At 38.0% G+C, this 18309-nt stretch overlaps 2 protein-coding genes across 2 annotated transcripts in view; one reads left to right on the top strand and one right to left on the bottom strand.

Moving 5' to 3' along the window:
* The window catches only part of ADAM10 (ADAM metallopeptidase domain 10), a 42392-nt gene extending 37408 nt beyond the window's left edge, over positions 1-4984 (top strand). Inside the window, exons 13-16 of the mRNA XM_059858252.1 lie at positions 819-927; positions 1192-1412; positions 2106-2232; positions 2709-4984. Of these exons, the coding sequence (XP_059714235.1) occupies positions 819-927; positions 1192-1412; positions 2106-2232; positions 2709-2803 (552 nt within the window). The 3' untranslated portion in view covers positions 2804-4984. The remainder of the gene's footprint in view (positions 1-818; positions 928-1191; positions 1413-2105; positions 2233-2708) is intronic.
* A 3172-nt stretch (positions 4985-8156) lies between these two features.
* Positions 8157-18309, bottom strand: part of LIPC (lipase C, hepatic type) — a 66844-nt gene continuing 56691 nt past the window's right edge. The window contains exons 6-10 of the mRNA XM_059858253.1: positions 17431-17664; positions 15820-16062; positions 12368-12488; positions 11447-11665; positions 8157-9289 (exon numbers count right to left, since the gene is read on the bottom strand). Coding sequence (XP_059714236.1) covers positions 9184-9289; positions 11447-11665; positions 12368-12488; positions 15820-16062; positions 17431-17664 — 923 coding nt within the window. The 3' untranslated portion in view covers positions 8157-9183. The remainder of the gene's footprint in view (positions 9290-11446; positions 11666-12367; positions 12489-15819; positions 16063-17430; positions 17665-18309) is intronic.

Genomic DNA, 18309 nt, shown 5'->3' on the forward strand with positions numbered 1-18309 from the left:
ATTTGGTTTATTGGCAATACACAGTTTTTCCAAACATGTACATGTGGCACTGATGTGCAAGCATATGGAATTAGAATGATTCTGAACTGCAATTAGTTTCCTGGATTAAAGAGAACATGGCAGTTGCCATGAAATATTGATGGGAAGTCTCTTATAAATTGATCTGTGTTTGCTTGGAAGCAAACACAAGCAAAAATCATCCTCTTTAAGACCTGTAACTTTTTGTGCTGTAAGTTTGTTTTCCACAGTCCAGGGTTTTAATAAAGTACTGCTAGTAATATTTTTCAGCTAATTTATAGCCATCTTAAAGATAGAGGAATTGTTTTCATATAGTTACTGATTTTGAAACAAAATTGTAAATAAACTGGAGTTTGAAGGATCCTGACACAGTGAAATTAAATACAGAATCTTTTCTGCCATTAATTTTTATTATTTTCCAAGACAGATATTTGTGTATACATGTGTTAGATTTATTTTTCTAACCATGATTTTGAGTAGTCATGTTTCTGTGTGAACTGTGGTACTGTGGGTGTTTTGCAGGTTATAAAAGGTTATAAAAGAAGAAACTGTGTTAAAAAATAAAATCAGTAAATCACCTTTTAAAAAACTAGACAATATGCCAAAATATTGACATTGAATAACTGTAATAATTCTTTGCTTATAAGCTTTGGAAAAAAAATGGAAGCAGTTGATTTATTGATAAGCATCTTTAGAGCTAAAATTATGCTTTCAGATATTAATTGTTAATATCTTTCCTAATGTCAGTGTACTTGAAAGTGGAATTGATTTTTGTGTTGCTGTGCTTTTGTCTCCCACAGCAATGTGCTGGCTCTATCTGTGAGAAGCATGGCTTGGAGGAGTGTACATGTGCTAGTTCAGATGGCAAGGATGATAGAGAGCTGTGCCATGTCTGCTGCATGAGAAAAAGTAAGATTTACCTGAATCATAAGTGTAAATAGAGCAGGAGGGGTCTGAGGAACCTGCTCATGGTGCTTGTACTTGAGTTTTGGTTAGCTTTGAGAGCATTTTGTTCAATCGTAGTTTCAGACAGACGTTGCATTGTACTGTCTAGGAAATAAACACTACATTCTGCATTTTTACAGATTATTAGAGAAGCATTTTGGACCATTAAAACATTCATGCACGGATGTTTTAATACAATAATGGTTTAAATTTGTATTCACTTTTCAGTGGACCCAGCTACTTGTGCAAGCACAGGCTCGAGCCGATGGCAGGAATACTTTCATCTTGAAACCATCACTTTGCAACCTGGATCTCCCTGTAATGATTTCAAAGGCTACTGTGATGTGTTTATGAGGTGTCGGCTAGTGGATGCTGATGGCCCTCTAGCTAGGTTAAAGAAAGCAATCTTTAATCCAGAGCTATATGAAAATATTGCAGAATGGATTGTGGTAAGTATATTTTTATATTGCAAGTCTGATATGAAATGTTCCTGGTAATCAAGATTCACAGTTGATAAGTGTTGATCTGCAGACTCCTTCAGCATTCTTCAAAGTATAATTAGCCCTTGTTTTACTAGATTTTCTGTAAGCACCCTGTGTGCAACAAATAAGTTTGCTAGATTGAAGGAAATTGAAACATACAAATAACAAATTAATAGGCTCTGTTAATACCTCTATTCATTCCCATTTTTAATTTACTGTTTTTTCATGTTTTGACTCTTCATATTTGAATGCTCTGACTTCTTTTATTTTGATCTTTAGCATTCATCATTTTTATTGTGCTAGGTGTCACTTTAATAATAATATACTGGAAGAGGAGCTAGAGTGAAACACCCTTGGAGAGCTGCATAGGTAATTTTGTGTAAGCTGTTGATTGTTTTAGGCTTACATAGCTCTGCTGGAGTGTATCTTCTGTGAAGTACCCTTCTGATACTAGAATGGAAGTATTGGGGCTTTTCTGTGGAAGACCTTTGGGGACATTTCTTTCAAATGTTCAGCTGGAAATTCTTGGTCGTGTTTCAGAAAACTTTTTGATGACTTCTGAAACACAGTGAAAAGCCATATTCAATGTCCTCTGTCTTTTGTGCATATGTGCCAGCCCCCCCATAATTTTGTTATTGTTGTTGTGGTTTTGTTTTTTAGGCTTATTGGTGGGCAGTGTTGCTTATGGGAATTGCATTGATCATGTTAATGGCTGGCTTCATTAAGATATGCAGTGTTCATACTCCAAGCAGTAATCCAAAGTTGCCTCCTCATAAACCACTTCCAGGTGAGTAATGCAGCTAATTATAGAGATATGTTTTCTCCTCAGCTGTTTAGTTCTAAAGAGAAATTTCAGGTGTTTTAACCTACAGTTCTTAGGCTGGCACTGTGAAACTACAAATGGAATTGATGCCAGTGAAACAATTCATCAAAATCTAATCCTTGTCTTATTTTCCTATAACATAATATGCAAGCAAAAGAAAGCTTTAAAGACTTTTTCCAGCATCAGAGTTCCTTTTATTTCCTATTCCATGCTACATTTTGTAAGGATTGGCCTGTTTTAAGGAAGTGCTGTTGAGGTACTGAAATGTATTCTGTGTGTCCTGCATGCCGTTACTCATCTAGTTAAAACTCTGCAGGTCTAAATCCAAAACCTTCCAGAAAAATAGTTGTATTTAATTTACATGGCCAGGGCAACTCTTTTGGGAATAACTTGAGTTTTTAAAAATTAATTTTAATAATGGCTACTTTTCTTTGAAACAGGCACTTTAAAAAGGAGGAGACCACCACAAACCACTCAGCCCCCACAGCGGCAAAGGCCCCGAGAGAGTTATCAGATGGGACATATGAGACGCTGACTGCAGCTTTTTGCCTTGGTTCTTCCTAGTGCCTACAATGGGAAAACTCACTCCAAAGAAAACCTAATAAGTCATTGTCCCCAGTCTAACTCTCAAAAATTGAAGAGGAAAAAAAAAAGGCATGATATGCCCTCAAAACAAGTGGAAGTGGTTAATTTTTAATGAGAGAATCTTCCAGCTCAAAAAGAAGAAAAGTGTTTTTCTTGAATATTTTTAATGTAGTGGCACAAAGTCCTAGCATATCATGATTCTTTCCCCCTTCTGTGCTCTTCATTGCTGCATTTTCTTCACTTGCAGGCAAATATGGCTGTAGTAAAACTTTTACTCAAGAATTGAGAAAAAGATCTATTTTTCAACTGCCAGACAAGGCTAGGAAGCTAGACCACCTCAGCATTGGAGACATTACTTGTCAATGTATATACATTGTTATATGCAGACATGTATTTCTAACGTACACCCGTACTTGTGTGCAATTGTAAACAAGAGAATTGCAATATGGATGTTTCTTTGTATTATAAAACTTCTCCGCTATTAATGAAGAAATTACTGTTTAATTGACATACTCAGGATAACAGAGGATGATGGTGTGTAGTGGTCAAGGATCCTGTGATGCTTTACACAGCAATTTTAAATCCAATCACACTTCTTTTATCATTATCAAAGTTGTTTCAAGCACTCATTTCATCTTTATCCAACAGCTGTTAAGATACAGCATACAAGCCTGGATGGTCTTAGACAGATTGAACAGGTGTTCTGCAAACTTTGCAAATGTCAGAATGTTTCAAAAATGTTTTATGTAAGTGTCTTCCTTGTAGCTCAGCCTAAATATTTTTAATTTGTCTGATTATTCAGTGAAATAATGAATAGTTAGATCAAATATTTCCATGCTTTATTAGAAAATTTTGCCTGTTATTCAACTTGTTTTAAAAATTGCAACCACTTTATTTGGGCTGTTCAGATATTCTTACAGTTTGGTAATCAAGTTCATGTTCTAAGGGATGTGGAAAGAAAAAGAAAGCTGTAGTTTTTTATTTTCTTTTTTAATTTATCAGGTGTTTGGATAACTTTTCAGCATGATACTGTTGATTGATAACCACTAAAGTAGAGTGATTTGCCTGGCTACTGTGGCAGAGTTAAAACTGTAGTTAGGACTACCAATTTTCCCACATTTATACCAGTAGTGAAGTTCAACAGCACAATGTCCCATTCCAGAGTTTTTATTACGAATGTAAATAATTGGCATTTTTGAAAATGAATAAAAGATGTCTTAAGGTGCTTACTGCTATGCAGGAGATGAAAGGGGGCATTACAAAATGTTTAAGCTTGTGATGTATTTATTGCTTGTTTTCCAAAAGCACCAAGCTAATTAGAGATGCAAATGGCTATAATTTTCCTGGCTTTGCTTAGGAGAAAATTTACTAAGGGTTGGACAGGCTTCCTTTGTTTGTTTTTTTTTGTTTGTTTTGTTTTGTTTTTTAAGAGTATAAGGTTTACACAATCATTCTCATAATGTGACGCAAGCCAGCAAGGCCAAAAATGTTACAGAATATAATGGGATCTCTTCCTTGTAAACTTGTACAGTATGTGGTAACTTTTTCAAAATACAGCTTTTTGTACATGGTTTAGAGACAAATTTTGTACATGAAACCCCAAGTCCAATAGACTATATAAATAATTCTAAATGATCTTAACTAGTTAGAAGTGTATGTAGTTGCTTTTAAGTCATTTTAAATACATTTGTTTTAAGACTGTGCAAAGATTGGAAGTGGGTTTGCATTTCTAAAATGGTGACTTTTATTCAGCAAGAGTTCTTAGTAACTTCTTGAGTGTGGTAGACTTTGGAACATGTAAATTTTTTGCCTGTAATGTTATCCTGTGGTAGGATTTTGGCAGACAAATGCTGCCCTATTTTATTTTGAGTCTAAGTTAAATGTTTTTTGAAAACAGAAATGTGCACTGAACTCTCCACTGCAAGTCAAGATGTGGTAAAGCCGAAAGGAAGTTCAAGACAATGAAATAGAAATACTACTGTCAATTTCATGTCCACTGTGTTTTATACAGTCTCTTTTTTGTTCACTTTGGAAATTTTTACTAAAAAATGCAAAAAATAAAGTATTGTGCAAAGATATGTAAGGTTTTTTGAAACTTGAAATGCATTAATAAATAGACTTGATGAAATCATCTTCTGAAGATCCATTTACTTGTTGAGCCCTGAAAGCAAAGAGGAGTACACAGATTCCACTTTGCCTGATTTTTGGCTTTTACTGTCATGCCAAAATGTAGTTGTACTATCTGTGTCAAAGTGTCCCTCTCAGTTTTAACATCCTGCAGTTATATATAAGAATAAATGTGTTTGTGTAACCTGTTTAGGGAAAGCCATGAAATTAATTTTAAATTACTTACATGATCACAGGAATAAAACTTTTCTTACCTCCAAAATGAAAAACTAGTTGCTGGTGGGATGTTCAAGCCTGGCATCATCATTGCTGATGGATACCTTTGGAAATATATTTGGAGAGGAATATTGGAATTAATGTGTAATACTCTGAATACACAATTGGTGGATGAGACTTACAGAAGGAGCAAATGTGCTTTTTGCAAGGCATTTTAAAACTGCTAAGCTGGGTCTCTGGGTTTTTGTGTGTGTTGCATGGCTGATTTAAGTGATAAGACTGCTTTTCAAAGCCAGGTCCTGCCAGTGAGTCTTCCATTCTTCAGGCTGTTTGTTGAGAGTGGCCTGCTTGGACATCTGTTTCCCAAAGGGAGCAGGGTGGACTTTGATGTTATCAAAGCATACTCAGAGTTCCTTCCTCACAATGCTCCCCCCACCACCCCCAGGGTTTTTATAGACGTGCTTCTCCCTGGAGCTAAATAGCACTGTCTGTGCAAAGGGCATGAAAAGAAAATCCCTTGGAGCAGAGCCCTTCTGCAAATCCTCAGAGAGGTGGTGGTGGCTGTGTGTAAATCTCTGTAAGAACACAGCCCAGAGGGGTGGAATAATGCCTAAGCAGCTCAAATGCAAGTTTCATGTACATTTTAAAGTATAAGTGAGACAAATCAGTACATAATTTTTCTAGCTAATATTTGTCATAATTTTATTTGTACCTATTCATTTATTCATCTTGCCTTTTTTAATGTTCAGTTATTAAATGTATACATTGACCTCGTGTAGAAGCATATATAGGGTAGTCAGAATGATGTGAGCATGGCAAAGGCATCAAAGTCCTCTTAAGCAATGAAACTTTATACCATACCATTGATGTAATTTGATTTTTAATTAGTGTTCCAATATTTCTTTCAGGAAAAACACAGGAAGGAAGAGGCTTTTATTTGTGAACATTAGAAGTTCATTATTACAGAGAGCTGATGAAAAGGACAGCAGGCATTCTGTCACTGAGCTGTGTGTGCTCTGACAGGAGTAAGCACCTGGTGGCTTCCAAGGTCTCAAGTCAGCTGTATGGAGAGAGACAGGAGTAATTCAATGAGCACAGAGTAAGGCACCACCTTAGGCACTTGAGATGGTAGATATGACTTCAGTTTTATGTTCAGGCATGGTGAGACTGAATGTATTACAGCTTGGCCTTCATTCCATGTTTCTATCAGAAATTAATGTCTGTCAAAACAGGAACAGAATTTCTTTGGGCATGTGATTTGTAAAAAATGGCAAAGTGTCTTCATATCTGCAAGAGTTCACATACTGACCTTTTTCATTTTCCTACTTGGCTTTTTAAAACCTTTCAAATTGTCTGAGGGTATACCATCTTCACTTGGTTGAGAACTGGAGAATGTTTTTCAGAATGTTTCAGCACAATGTAGACACCTCTGAACCTTCTTCCACCTGCTTTTTCTGAAGTAATGCCTGCTTCTCCTGAAGTTTAGATCCCTTTATCAGCCTCCTAACCAAGAAAGTGATAGTAATTTGCAAGAAATGCCAATTTTGATGTCTGAAATGTTTCTAAGAGTGTAGCTTCTGTACTGTTGGAGTACAGCCCAATTCTTTTTAGCCTTTGTCTCTTACTTTGTCATCCTTCAACTTCTTCTGAAAAAAACTTTTTTTGAGGAATAGGGGTAGGATTTGGTTCAGAAAACTTACAAAATTCATAGCTTAGAAAGTTGGTGATAACTGATGTAAATGCAATTTCAGTGACAGTATTAAATTCTCTTGTAAATGCCATTTCAGTGAGAGTATTAAATTCTCTAAATAGACAAGAATTTTATGAAAAAAAGAAAACCCTGAAACAGGAGTAAGTGGCAGGTCTTTAGTAGCTTTTTGCAAAAGTAACAATTCAATTCTAGAAACAATCTAGAGAGATGCCTAATTTGAGTTAACCACACATCCCTCTCTGTTTACTTTCATTTTCCATTGTGCTTTGGAACACTAAAATGGCCACACTGTCATTTGTTCCTTGCCTGTCATTCTGCAGGACATGGTTCATTGTAACTTCATGCCCCTAGAAATGCTCTCACGGGGTCTCTAGCAACTGAGTCCCTCCAGTGGATTATAGCTACTGCAAATGTAAAAAATCAACCAAACCAAAGGCCTTGGTGCTTACCTAACTCTCTCACATACTTCTGGCTGAAATTTCCTTTTGTGTACATTCCTGGTTTGACTCAGCTATTGTACTTCAGCAACTGATTCTTACACAAACACAGAATGTATTACAGAGCTCTCATAAAGTAATTATGATGCAAAATTTAAATATTCAATATAGCAAGCTGAAGCATGAAATTAATCACTTAAATTGTAATTTTTGACACAGAAGGTAGAAATACTTTTGTGTTTAAAAAAACAGTTTGCTTCATTGAACAGAAGCTTTCAAACCACAAACCTTTGTTTTCAGTGAGGAACAAGGATCTTTTTACATGGAATCTGTATTTAAAGAGATGAATATTTATCTAATCAAGATGCTACTCATAGGAGTAATTTTAAATATTGGAACAGCTTCTGACATGTACTCCTCAGGATGGACAACAATTCTCATTTGAGATCTAAATATGCTTCAGTTCCTGTTGTAGTTGTGAGCCTTTCTGATTCTGTATTGAGGAGTATTCCTGTTGGTTTAAAGGGATAGTAGTTATTGAAACCAGCTTGTAAAAGGAGTTAATATTCTGAAAGGTTGGCAGAGATACCTGCATTCCACATCTGATCACTGTTCACTGCTTGCAGGATCTGCTCAGCTTGTTCATTTAAACCTAAATAAATCCCACTTTATTCCTGATAACATCTTGATATTTTGATTAAAAATTCCCTGCAATATCTTGGTATTAAAAAATATGCTTTGCTTCAAGTCTTAACACTTTCTTGCACATTTTTTACCACTTAGAGAACATTTAACACAAATTACACTCAAAATTCAGAGTTCAAGAAGCCTTAATTTTTAATTAATCTTGTGCTCAGCATTAAATTGACAAGTGAATACATATATATTGATTTCTGTTTCAGTATGCGCAAACCACAGAATAAAAGCAATCTGAGACACTAATGTTCCCTTTTGTTGTTTACATTCTGACCAAGGAAACAAGGGAATTGTGTATGTTTGACCTTAAAAAGTTTGTTTTTATGCTCTGAAGTTGTTTGAAGATTTAACCATTTTCATTTGTTCTGGCAGTTTCAAGTCATGCCAAAATCTGATATCCAGAGATTTAGAATCTAAGAATCTCAGACCTTACCTGAATGGCTAAATATGATTTAACTGCAAAAAATTAACTGAACTTAGTCATACTAGAATTTTGTGTAGTACACTAAGCATCATTCAAATAATTAAATTGCTAGTAATTTAAATTTCAGTTCTTTAATTAAAATAGTTAAATAGCAAAGCATTTTCAGAAAACAAGGTTCATTAAAGAATTTTTAGATGATACTATTATTGGGGTTTTCATATGCTTATTACAGCTCAAACATTTTCTATTTTTATATCTATTTGGTAGTATTTTCTTTTATTAAGAAAATTAAGAAATAATTTAGCAAGGTTTTAACTGATAGTCATAGCTATTAATATTTCAATGTATTTACCAATAAATGAAGTTTCTTTTTTCCCCTTAAATTTAACAAAATTATGTTTTTCAAAAGCTTATGACAATGATTTTGTCAAATAATATTTTTATTTCTGGTGAGCAGATGTTTTTTTCAGATTTTAAACAGTTGAAAATTGACAGTTGCCTTGATGAAGCTGCTCACTGATGATCTTCAGAGTATGCTCCTAGATGAACAAAGAGCATATTTCAGCTTACCGTGAGATAACAAAAACTGAATATCATAATGTATTTTTTTTACCATCTCTGAAACTCCTAGGATATTTGACTGTGAATTTTTAGAACATTTTACTAGATGTATCATATTTTGAAAATTTTGGTGAGGAGTTGCCTTTTTGTGTTCTTGCTCATTTTCTGTTTTGTGTCTGGAAGAGATCTTCACAGCTCACAAAAATCTTCTCTTGGGATGGATGAAGGTGAATGTTGTCAATGCTTTGGGGGCAAAGTGTGTTTCTGGAAAGAAAAGACAGCATGTGAGTACAATGTTCGTTAGAAAGCCTAATGTTTGTTAGAGTCTCCCTTTCTTCAGCCAGTTTTTTAGCCTGTCTTTTACAGGAAGGCAGCTTTCTGTTTTATAGGCTGGTGAGGAAAGAGTTCTATCTGCCTGCCACACCATAGGGACAGAGGAGAAGAGCAGCAGGCAGCTCCTGGGTACTGAGTGCACTGTGCCTCTGTCTCCCTGGTGTCACTGTGCATGTTCTCCACAGCACATCCTCACAGTCACTTGGGCTTTACTGTCACTGGGGCATTGTTCCAGCTCTCACTGTTACCAGCATGGTTGCCCTACTTGGGCTGTTGCAATACTGCTATTTAGCTGCTAAAAACAAGCTATGTAGGATGCTAACATCAGCAACTGCATGTGCTACAGAAATATTTGAAACCAAATGTTGGAATGGGGTATTATATTGCTCATAATGGTCTGTTAGTTAACTGCTTTTTAAGTTTATGCTGTTACATCTCAAGTTTTTGCCATTAGATAATTTAACAAAAGAACTTTCATCATGTGTAGAAAGATCACAAACATCTAGAGGTAGAGATAACCCAGAGATAAAATATTGTCAACTGTTCAAATGCTTGAGAAAGCACAAGAGAAGTCAAAATATATTTCATGTTTACTATTTTTTTAAATTATTGAATTTCCAAAATTGCTGATTCTGCAATACACAATGTTGGGTATTCTGAGGAAGGCAGAACTCTACATACCTTTTTTCTTTGAAGAAAATACTTTTCCTTGAGTGTCCTTTGTTTCTCCTTTTAGAACCACCTAATAATCTTTCATTCCCCCCCTAAACATTAATGCAGCATTTCAGTGATAACTGAATGTCACTGCCCAGATTGCAAAGAACAAAACCCAGCACATAATCAGTGTCCGCTGAAAGCTTGGCACAAACTGCTCCCTCTTGCAGCAAAAAAAACTTCTAAGAAGCGTTAGGTACCTGATGATACCAGCATTATTTCTGTCAGTATAAGTGCCTCCCTCACTTACTAATTTCCTAGATAAGGAAAGTAGTACATCAGCAATAATTAGCTTGTGCCAGGTTACTGAGACAGCTGCATTGGATAAAAGCTTCCTGGTTAGGAAAATGACTTCTCACCTTCATACCTTTTATCTCAAGGTACAGGAACCTGCACCTAAACAGAGCTCCCTAGTTTGCAATGTATGCTTTGCTTTAATTTGCTTTGCCAGCTAGGTCAATACTGATTGTGGGTCGTGGCTCTTAAAATACTAGGAGATGTTAGAGAAACTCCTTTGCTTTTAATGGCAGGAGCACATGCCAAGTGCCAGGTTAGGAAAACACCTCCAAAATACATTTTTAGGAGGATTCAACTGAGGAGAATATGATCCTTCCTCTGTCCCCCAGCACACACAGATTGTCTTATGAAATGTCTCTTTTAGCTGTCTGATTTGTTTTTTGTGTCAATATTAAGGAGATGCAGCTCTACCAGTAAGAGTTGTTCTGCAGGAAGTCTGCACCAGTTGTGGTAGGAAAGGGAATGGACCAAGGAAAAATTGCCTTCTAGGACTGAGCCTCAGTTAAAGGTAAGGTGCTTTTCTCATTAACCTTAATTAAACTGTTCAGTTAAAATTTCTCTAAGGATTAAAGCAGTGAGAATCATTATAAGTTTTTTTATTCTGTCTTCTGGCTGAAATTTCTCTGCATGAGTAGGCAGTTTCAAATATGTTAGCATTGCTGCATGTGGAGAACAAGGCTGCTCAGATGTGGTGATCCAGTTTCAAAGCAATAAACAGGGGAAAGAAGAACACCAAAAATAATCAGAGGACTGTGTAGTACAGCACATGATCCTTCTAGTGAGTATTTTCAAGAATGGTGATGCTGAGTTTCTCTTGGAAGTAGGTATTGAAAGTCAAATAATTAAGATTTGGCATATTTTTTGTAAGCATGAATCTGAATATTTCACGATGTTAATGTTGAAATCATTATTTATCTTGCACAGTCTCTTGTTTCATTGAAATTTCATATGGTCCTTATGGAGTGAGGTAATTACATTCATTGATGTGACTGCTGGGGCTCGGATGCTTGTGTTTGAACTGGGATAACCTGGGTGCCAAACACCTGTGGAGTTACTGAGTGCTCTCATTACACTTACTTTTGCTGTGTTTCCCCTGCTTTCACTCTTATTTCCTTCACTATAAGTCCTGGTCGACGGGTGCCCTTTGTCCATGGTATTATGGTTTGAAATGTGTCCCAGATATTTCCCCAAAGTGGAGGTAATTCCCATTTGAACTTGATCATGATGACATCACCGACATCATAGTCCAGGGTGAGGAGAAAGGAGTAGGTTTTATTCCCAGTAATACTTTCAACTCTACAGAAAACAAGATGAGAATAATGTTGTCTTAATTATTATGAATTAAAGTGAAAAAACCAGGATTTTTTTCCTCTGAAAACCAGAGAAAGAAATACATTTGCTTCTCCAGGACAAAACATTAATGTCTCAAGAACATTCTTCCTCCAGGTGCAAAAAGTGATGAAATATGACAACATGCTATGAAAGAAGCAGAAGTGGCAGAAGCTTGAACAGCTGATGAACCAGTAGTGGTTTCTGACAGCAAAAGAAAAGGTGTCCCATAATAGCATCTATGTTACAACTTCTGCCTGCTAGAGCAAATGCTGACCCACACTCTTGCCTTTGCTTACATTAATACAGATAATGTCCATCATGATAAATATCCAAAATTCTTCATCTTAATTACAGCTGAGTTTTTCATTTGTGTTTTAATTGTTTTTACCTCCCTGTCTTAGCTATGGGATGGGTAAAAGTAGGTGGACAGAAAAATTTCCAAATTTACTGTTTGTATTCTAGCATTTTTTTCTGCACAAACTGCATCATTGTAAGAACTTGTGACTTTCAGGGAGTATGAGTGAAGAGAGGACAACTTCCAGTTCATGTTCATTTAGCTGTACTAAACCATTTCACTCATAGCATGATTATCAATGTGGTATGATATTACAAATTGTCACATGCATCTTTTGTCACATGCACAATTACATGTGGTACAATACTCACAGTGGGACGTGCAGGTTTTTAGCATCAGCCTTGGTGCCTGTCAGAGACATGGTGAAAGCTGGGTCTATCGGCTTGCCTTGGATTTCATTGATGATGTGGATCTTGAACTGATAATGATACACTGGAGGAAGGAAGAATCAGCAAAAAGTGGCAAAATGAATGGTCAAAGAATCAATAGATTTCTTAGGCAAAAGAATTTTGCCTTTCAGAGCAGAAAGTTGATGGTTATTCCATTTTATTTTTCAACCTAATTTGTTGAAATTAAAACACTGTCATTTTTCCTGGTTGTTGCTGTGCTGTGTAATCTGTTAGCATTTGTGGCCCTGTTGCTTTATTTAAATGATGGAGGAAAAGGTAATCAGTGTTGAGCTTCTTCTTGGAGAAAACATTCCTCCATGGGAAATATTTCCGCTTTTCTGAAGTTTAGTTGTCAGAATTTCTGGCAAGCCCTCTATCTAGTGACCAGGCAAATCCTTGTGACTGGGCATGACCAGAGATGTATGATACAGATCAAAGACCTTATGCAATGTGGTCAGGCTGTTTCTCTGATCAACTGGAAAATTGCCCTGCAAAACAGATGACTCACAAACTTTCCTTGACTGCATAATGATATGTTGTGCCTAACACACAAGTGTTAACGATGTCATCAATGCTTCAAGGTCTGGGGAGTTTCTAAAACAACACTGTTTAGGAAAGTCTGAACTGAGTATTGTCAGCATGAAAAATGCCTAAGAAGTCATCAGTTTGATATTTTGAAAATTATGAAAAAGAAAATCCCAACAACATAGATTTCAAGCATGTGCATACAGATACTGTCAGCTACGTTTGAATGTCCAGAACTCTATCTGGTCATTCTTCCAGCAACTTTCTAGAAAAAACTGATAGATTTAGATATGAACGAGCATTATTGCATGCTAGTTTTTGAGTAGAGCCTCTTTACTCATTTCAGTCTTCATGAGTCACATCTGAGAATGGCTCCCCACACCACTAATGGAATCATCTTTTATGCACATAGTTGGTTTTTTTTGTGTGTGTGCAGCTCAGAGTGCTCATGATGGAAAGTACTTCCTGGAACAGCTGTATCCTTTCATTGTTTTATAGTTCTTGTATGTTAGTGAACAATGTATTTTCTTCTGAAAATGTGTCCTTCAATAGAAAACAAAATGGCTGATTCTGTGCCACAAACCTGATGAGGACCAAGGCAGAGAGGGTTGTTTACAGATCACTTTTTAACTAATCTTTCTCTGGGTTTTCTCTCTGTAAAAACTGATTTTTCAGTATATGATCTGACACAGCCTAAGGTTTTGCTGTGATTATGGTGCTTACTTTAAGGGAAAATCATATAAAAACTCAGAGTCCCATCACAGCTTTATTATAAATGTTAACTTCCGTGTAACAGACTGGGGGTTTTGTTTGAGCTGGACTGATGTATGCTCCAGAATACAATGTCATTAACTTGAAAATTAAATGTTAGATTTTGTGAAGACACAGAGGATTGTGAAGTGTAATGCTGAGTTTCTCAAATTTCTTCTGTTTGTACTCCTCACATGATCTCCAAACTTTTTTTTTTTTAAAGCATTACAAAGATGACTTTGTAAGCACCTTCCCACAGTTGCCGCTTTGTTCGGGAACTTTTGTGAAAGGAGATTATTGTCTGGGGTACTTTATCCACATATGTGCCAAGGATGGTTTGTTATGCAAAACCAGTTCTAAGCATAAAAATGCAACATGTTTAATTGCAATCAAAGCAAATAGGACTGAGATATTTTACCCAAACTGAAACTAGCTCCATGCCAGAGAGGAACACAACACAGTGACCACATCTCCGTGCCCAGGTGTGGGAGCAGCCGGCAGTGCATCCCCAGAGCCTGTCATTCCCTGGCCCTGACTGTGCTGGAGCAAGATAACATCAGGAACTAGACACAGCCTCTGGAGTTTTAAAATCTACTCCAAGTATCTTCCTGAGCCATTTTAAATAGTATCAAGAAGAAATTCAGCAGGTTCAGCTGCTCTGAGTATTATTCAGGGCTCTGCAGATCCCTCTAGAGTCATCACTGAATATTTCACAGCTGTGCTAGTGAATTATTTTAAAAGTACCTCAATTTTTGTTTGGTTTGGTGGTGTTTTTTTTTTTTTGTCGTTGTTGTTTTTGTTTTTGTGTTTTTGTTTGTTTGTTTGTTTTGTTGTTGATTTGTTTTTTGTGGGTTTTTTTGTTTGTTTGGGGGGTTTTTTTGGTTGGGTTTTTTTTTTGTTGTTGCTGTTTTTTAATCTATGCTAATGCATCTGAGTAACCGGCCACTGTGGGAAGACCAGCTATAGAATGCAAGCAGCCTTTTAAAGCCTTTCTCCTCATCCCTTCAGTGTTCGCGCCGGGGCGCACGAACATGGGAAGCGCTTCCCAACTCCAGGGCCCAGGCCGAGGGGCAGGGGGGGGCAGAGCCCTCCCGCAGCATGGAGGCTCCGGCCCGGCACAGCCCCGGCAGCCGTGGGGTGCGGGACTCCCGTTGCCGGGGCTGTGCCGGGGCTGTGTGGGGACAGGCAGCGCCTCAGCCTGAGCGGAGCCTCCTCCGTGTGTGCGTGCCCTGTGCCTCGGCCCGCGCCCTGCCCGGCCGCTCCGCTGCTCCCCACACGCCTCATGGCAGCCGGGCAAGGAGGTGGTGAGGGGCAGAGCCGGGCGCCAGGACTCCCTGTACCGACAGCCCCTCGGGAGAGGACTGTCCCACATCGTCCTGCTTGTTCCCACTTTTAAAAGTACGTGAGCCTTTCCAGTGGCGAGGGAACATCTGCTCAACAGCAGCGGTGGGCTCTGGCGGCTGAGTGCAACGGAGAGTGGTAGGAAGGCCCTGCGCCCCCTGGCAGGCCATGGCCCCTGTATCTGATCATACAGCCAAAAATCCACACTGACTCGATAAAGTAACGTAGTAGAGCTAAAGCTAGAGTGCCAGTCTTAATTTTAGTGCTACAGTTCAGCCTTGCAAAAGTCCATGCTATTCTGTTCTCTGTCCATTGTTTGGAAAGTAGTAATTTATATGTCATTTCATAGTCTAATTGCAGATAAAATTTGGGAAAACGCAGAACAGGATGTTTTATAGGCCTCCCAGAGTAATTATGCAGCTTTTTTTGGCTTGGCTGTATGCCTGCATATGTTACAACAAACCTGCCCAGTCCAGCTGTAGGAAAATCCTGCAGATCAGGACCCTGGGCATCTGCGAGCCCTCAGCTCCCCTCGCCTGGGGCAAGCAGGCAGTGTGCTTTTTCCCACAGAAATATGAGAGACAGGATCTGGATGAAAGGGCATCAAGATAGCCTACTGGGATTCTCAGTTGTGTCAGCAAATTGATTATTCTCACAGATTTTATAAGCTTTAATGAATGAGTAACTAGGATCACAAAGCTTAGGCTCAGACTTCTACTTTGTGATCAATCTGGACACTAAAAAATGTTCCCACAAACCTTTGAAGGGCATATGAGCTCTTGTCTTCAGAAAGAGTCGTCTGCTTTTGGGCAGCCTTTCCTCCCTGATGTTGTAGCCCAGGGTGTTACACCGGCTCTTCTTACAGCTGAGGCACAGTCCTTTGTTGAAAGTGTTGATGTCGTTGCACCAGTAAGCTGTGCTTTGCTTGTCCTTGTGCAGCAGAGAGTCGATGAACAAATGAACTGACCTCTCATGGGCACATTTCACAGTTTGAGTGATGCCTGCAAAAAGGCAACAACAAAATTTTACATGCCCTTGTTTCTTTTTACCATTTTGACTGCAGAGTAGTACCATAGCCAGCTATAAACTATAAACATGATATTGTTTCCCCACACACACCCCTACCCTTTGCATCATGGTTTTGCCTCAGAAATCATACATTGTAGCAATTTTACTTTTAGGATCATTCAAAAATAGAATGGCTGAACTTCCATGATAATAAACTTAAATAATTTTGTGCTTAAACTTCTCTAGCCTGACTGTATCAGACTGTAAATATGAACCTTGATTCTGGCTGTTTTGGCAATAGACAATTCAACCTGAGTTGATGTGCAGTCTTTCAGATCATGACACATTAAAGACAGTCTCATTTGGAATTGCTGAGCACTCTTGCATTTAGATACTTAGGCAGCAATACCATTTTTTGTTCCTGTTAGACTGACACACTCTTATGTTGAATTGAATTTTTATTGCAGTTACTGCTTGGAAAAAGGAGCAAAAATTTTATTAAATACACTAAAAATATTAAATAGATCTGCCATTATGACAAGTATTCTTTTATTCTTTAAGTGCTATCAAATTACAAAAATTATTTTGTGCAAATAGGATGTATCACGATGCACTGCTTTATGTTTCTGCTGATAAGCTTTGAGCTGATACTTGGTTTCACATTTGTCATGATTTATCTTCTAACAAGTAATGCCCAGATTTAGGCATTGTATGAGGATAATTGAGAAATGCTCCTGCAATGTCATGTGCTGGGTGAGCAGGGCTCTTTGGGGGTTTTCAGCCAACACTTCTGGTTGTCACTGTACATCAGGACCTTTTCCAGTATCTTGCATCAGTTTCTCTGTAGATTTATGTTTAGGTGTATTGATAATTAACTTCTATAAATAAAGGCTAGCCTGGAACACTGGCACTCAAGTCCTAGAGAGAGCATTGTCTGTGCTGCTGAAGGACATGGAGGTGGGAAAAGGTGAGCTATGGAGGTGAGTAGTACAGACCTGTGTTTCATTTGATTTGAAATAATTGATGGCACACTAGACAAATCTGGCTTAATTAGAATAAATTGTCTCATCTCTCCTACTGCTGAAACAAATGCCATTAAATTATTCAGAGGTGCTTGACAGCAGGATGCTCATGGCCTCATTTTCAGGAGTGCTAGGCAGCTCAATTCCTTGCTGGAGTCAGTAAAACCAATATGAACTCAAGACATGTAAAAATCAGATAATTCATCTCTAAACAAGAAAATACCTTGCGTATGAGGGTGATAATAATAATAATAATAATCCTTAGATGCTGTTTGAGACCCCTAGACAGACCCAGTACAGCTTCCCCGGTGCCTCCCCCTGTGTGCCATTGGTTCTTACCAGCAATCCCCAGCTCTGCAATGTGGTTGTACACGTGCAGGATGTGACAGCCAGGCTGGAAGGTGCCTCCATTGGGATAAAAGTCAAAATGAGCCACAGGCTGCTTGATGCCAACACTGAGGCCCATGTGCTGTTTAGTGAAGGTATGAATTGCATCCACAAAGTTTGCATCATCTGGAGATAAACGATCTGTGGGTGACATTCCTTCAAACAGGGGACCAGCAGGGTCAAGGCCTGCAATAAATGCAAATAATCCCATTGTCATATAGTGCACAAGGAATGTTCTACTGCTGTAAGTCTGGGATAAATGTCTGAAAACAGGCAGCACCTGGTACTCTACAAGGTCTTTCTCTGATGGAAACAATAAGAGCACTTCTTCCACAGAGCTTGTTCCATGGTTACACCTAAAGCAAACACAGGCACTGTAACAAACACTAACTGAGACCTGCACAAGGACACAGGTCCAAGACAGATGGGTTTGTCAGAGACAAACTGTGCCTGCTGCCAGTGGCACTTGAGGGACCTTGACATAATTTTGTTCTTTCAAACTCTACAGTTTGTGTTTTTCCGAGGCCCTTTGAGAAGACACCAGTCCCACAGCAAGATTGACTTTTGGGCCACATGTGGGACCTAAAACTTTATAAAGCTCCAATTATTGTTTATAAGCCCTGTATGCCTGCTAGATTTTGTTTGTAATAATTCTTCAGCTTAAAAAATCTTCAAGGCAGATATTACAGTATTCAGAGAAATAATACTCCACTTAGGGAGTCTTGCTGATTTTTGTTTTCTGGACTTTTTTGCATGGTGATCTTCTTGGTTGGGAATTGATTCAGGAAGAGAACTTTGTGCTTAGTTTAAAGCTGCATTCAGCTTTGAGGA

The sequence above is a fragment of the Haemorhous mexicanus genome, chromosome 13, assembly GCF_027477595.1.
Source record: "Haemorhous mexicanus isolate bHaeMex1 chromosome 13, bHaeMex1.pri, whole genome shotgun sequence".
Classification (NCBI taxonomy): domain Eukaryota; kingdom Metazoa; phylum Chordata; class Aves; order Passeriformes; family Fringillidae; genus Haemorhous; species Haemorhous mexicanus.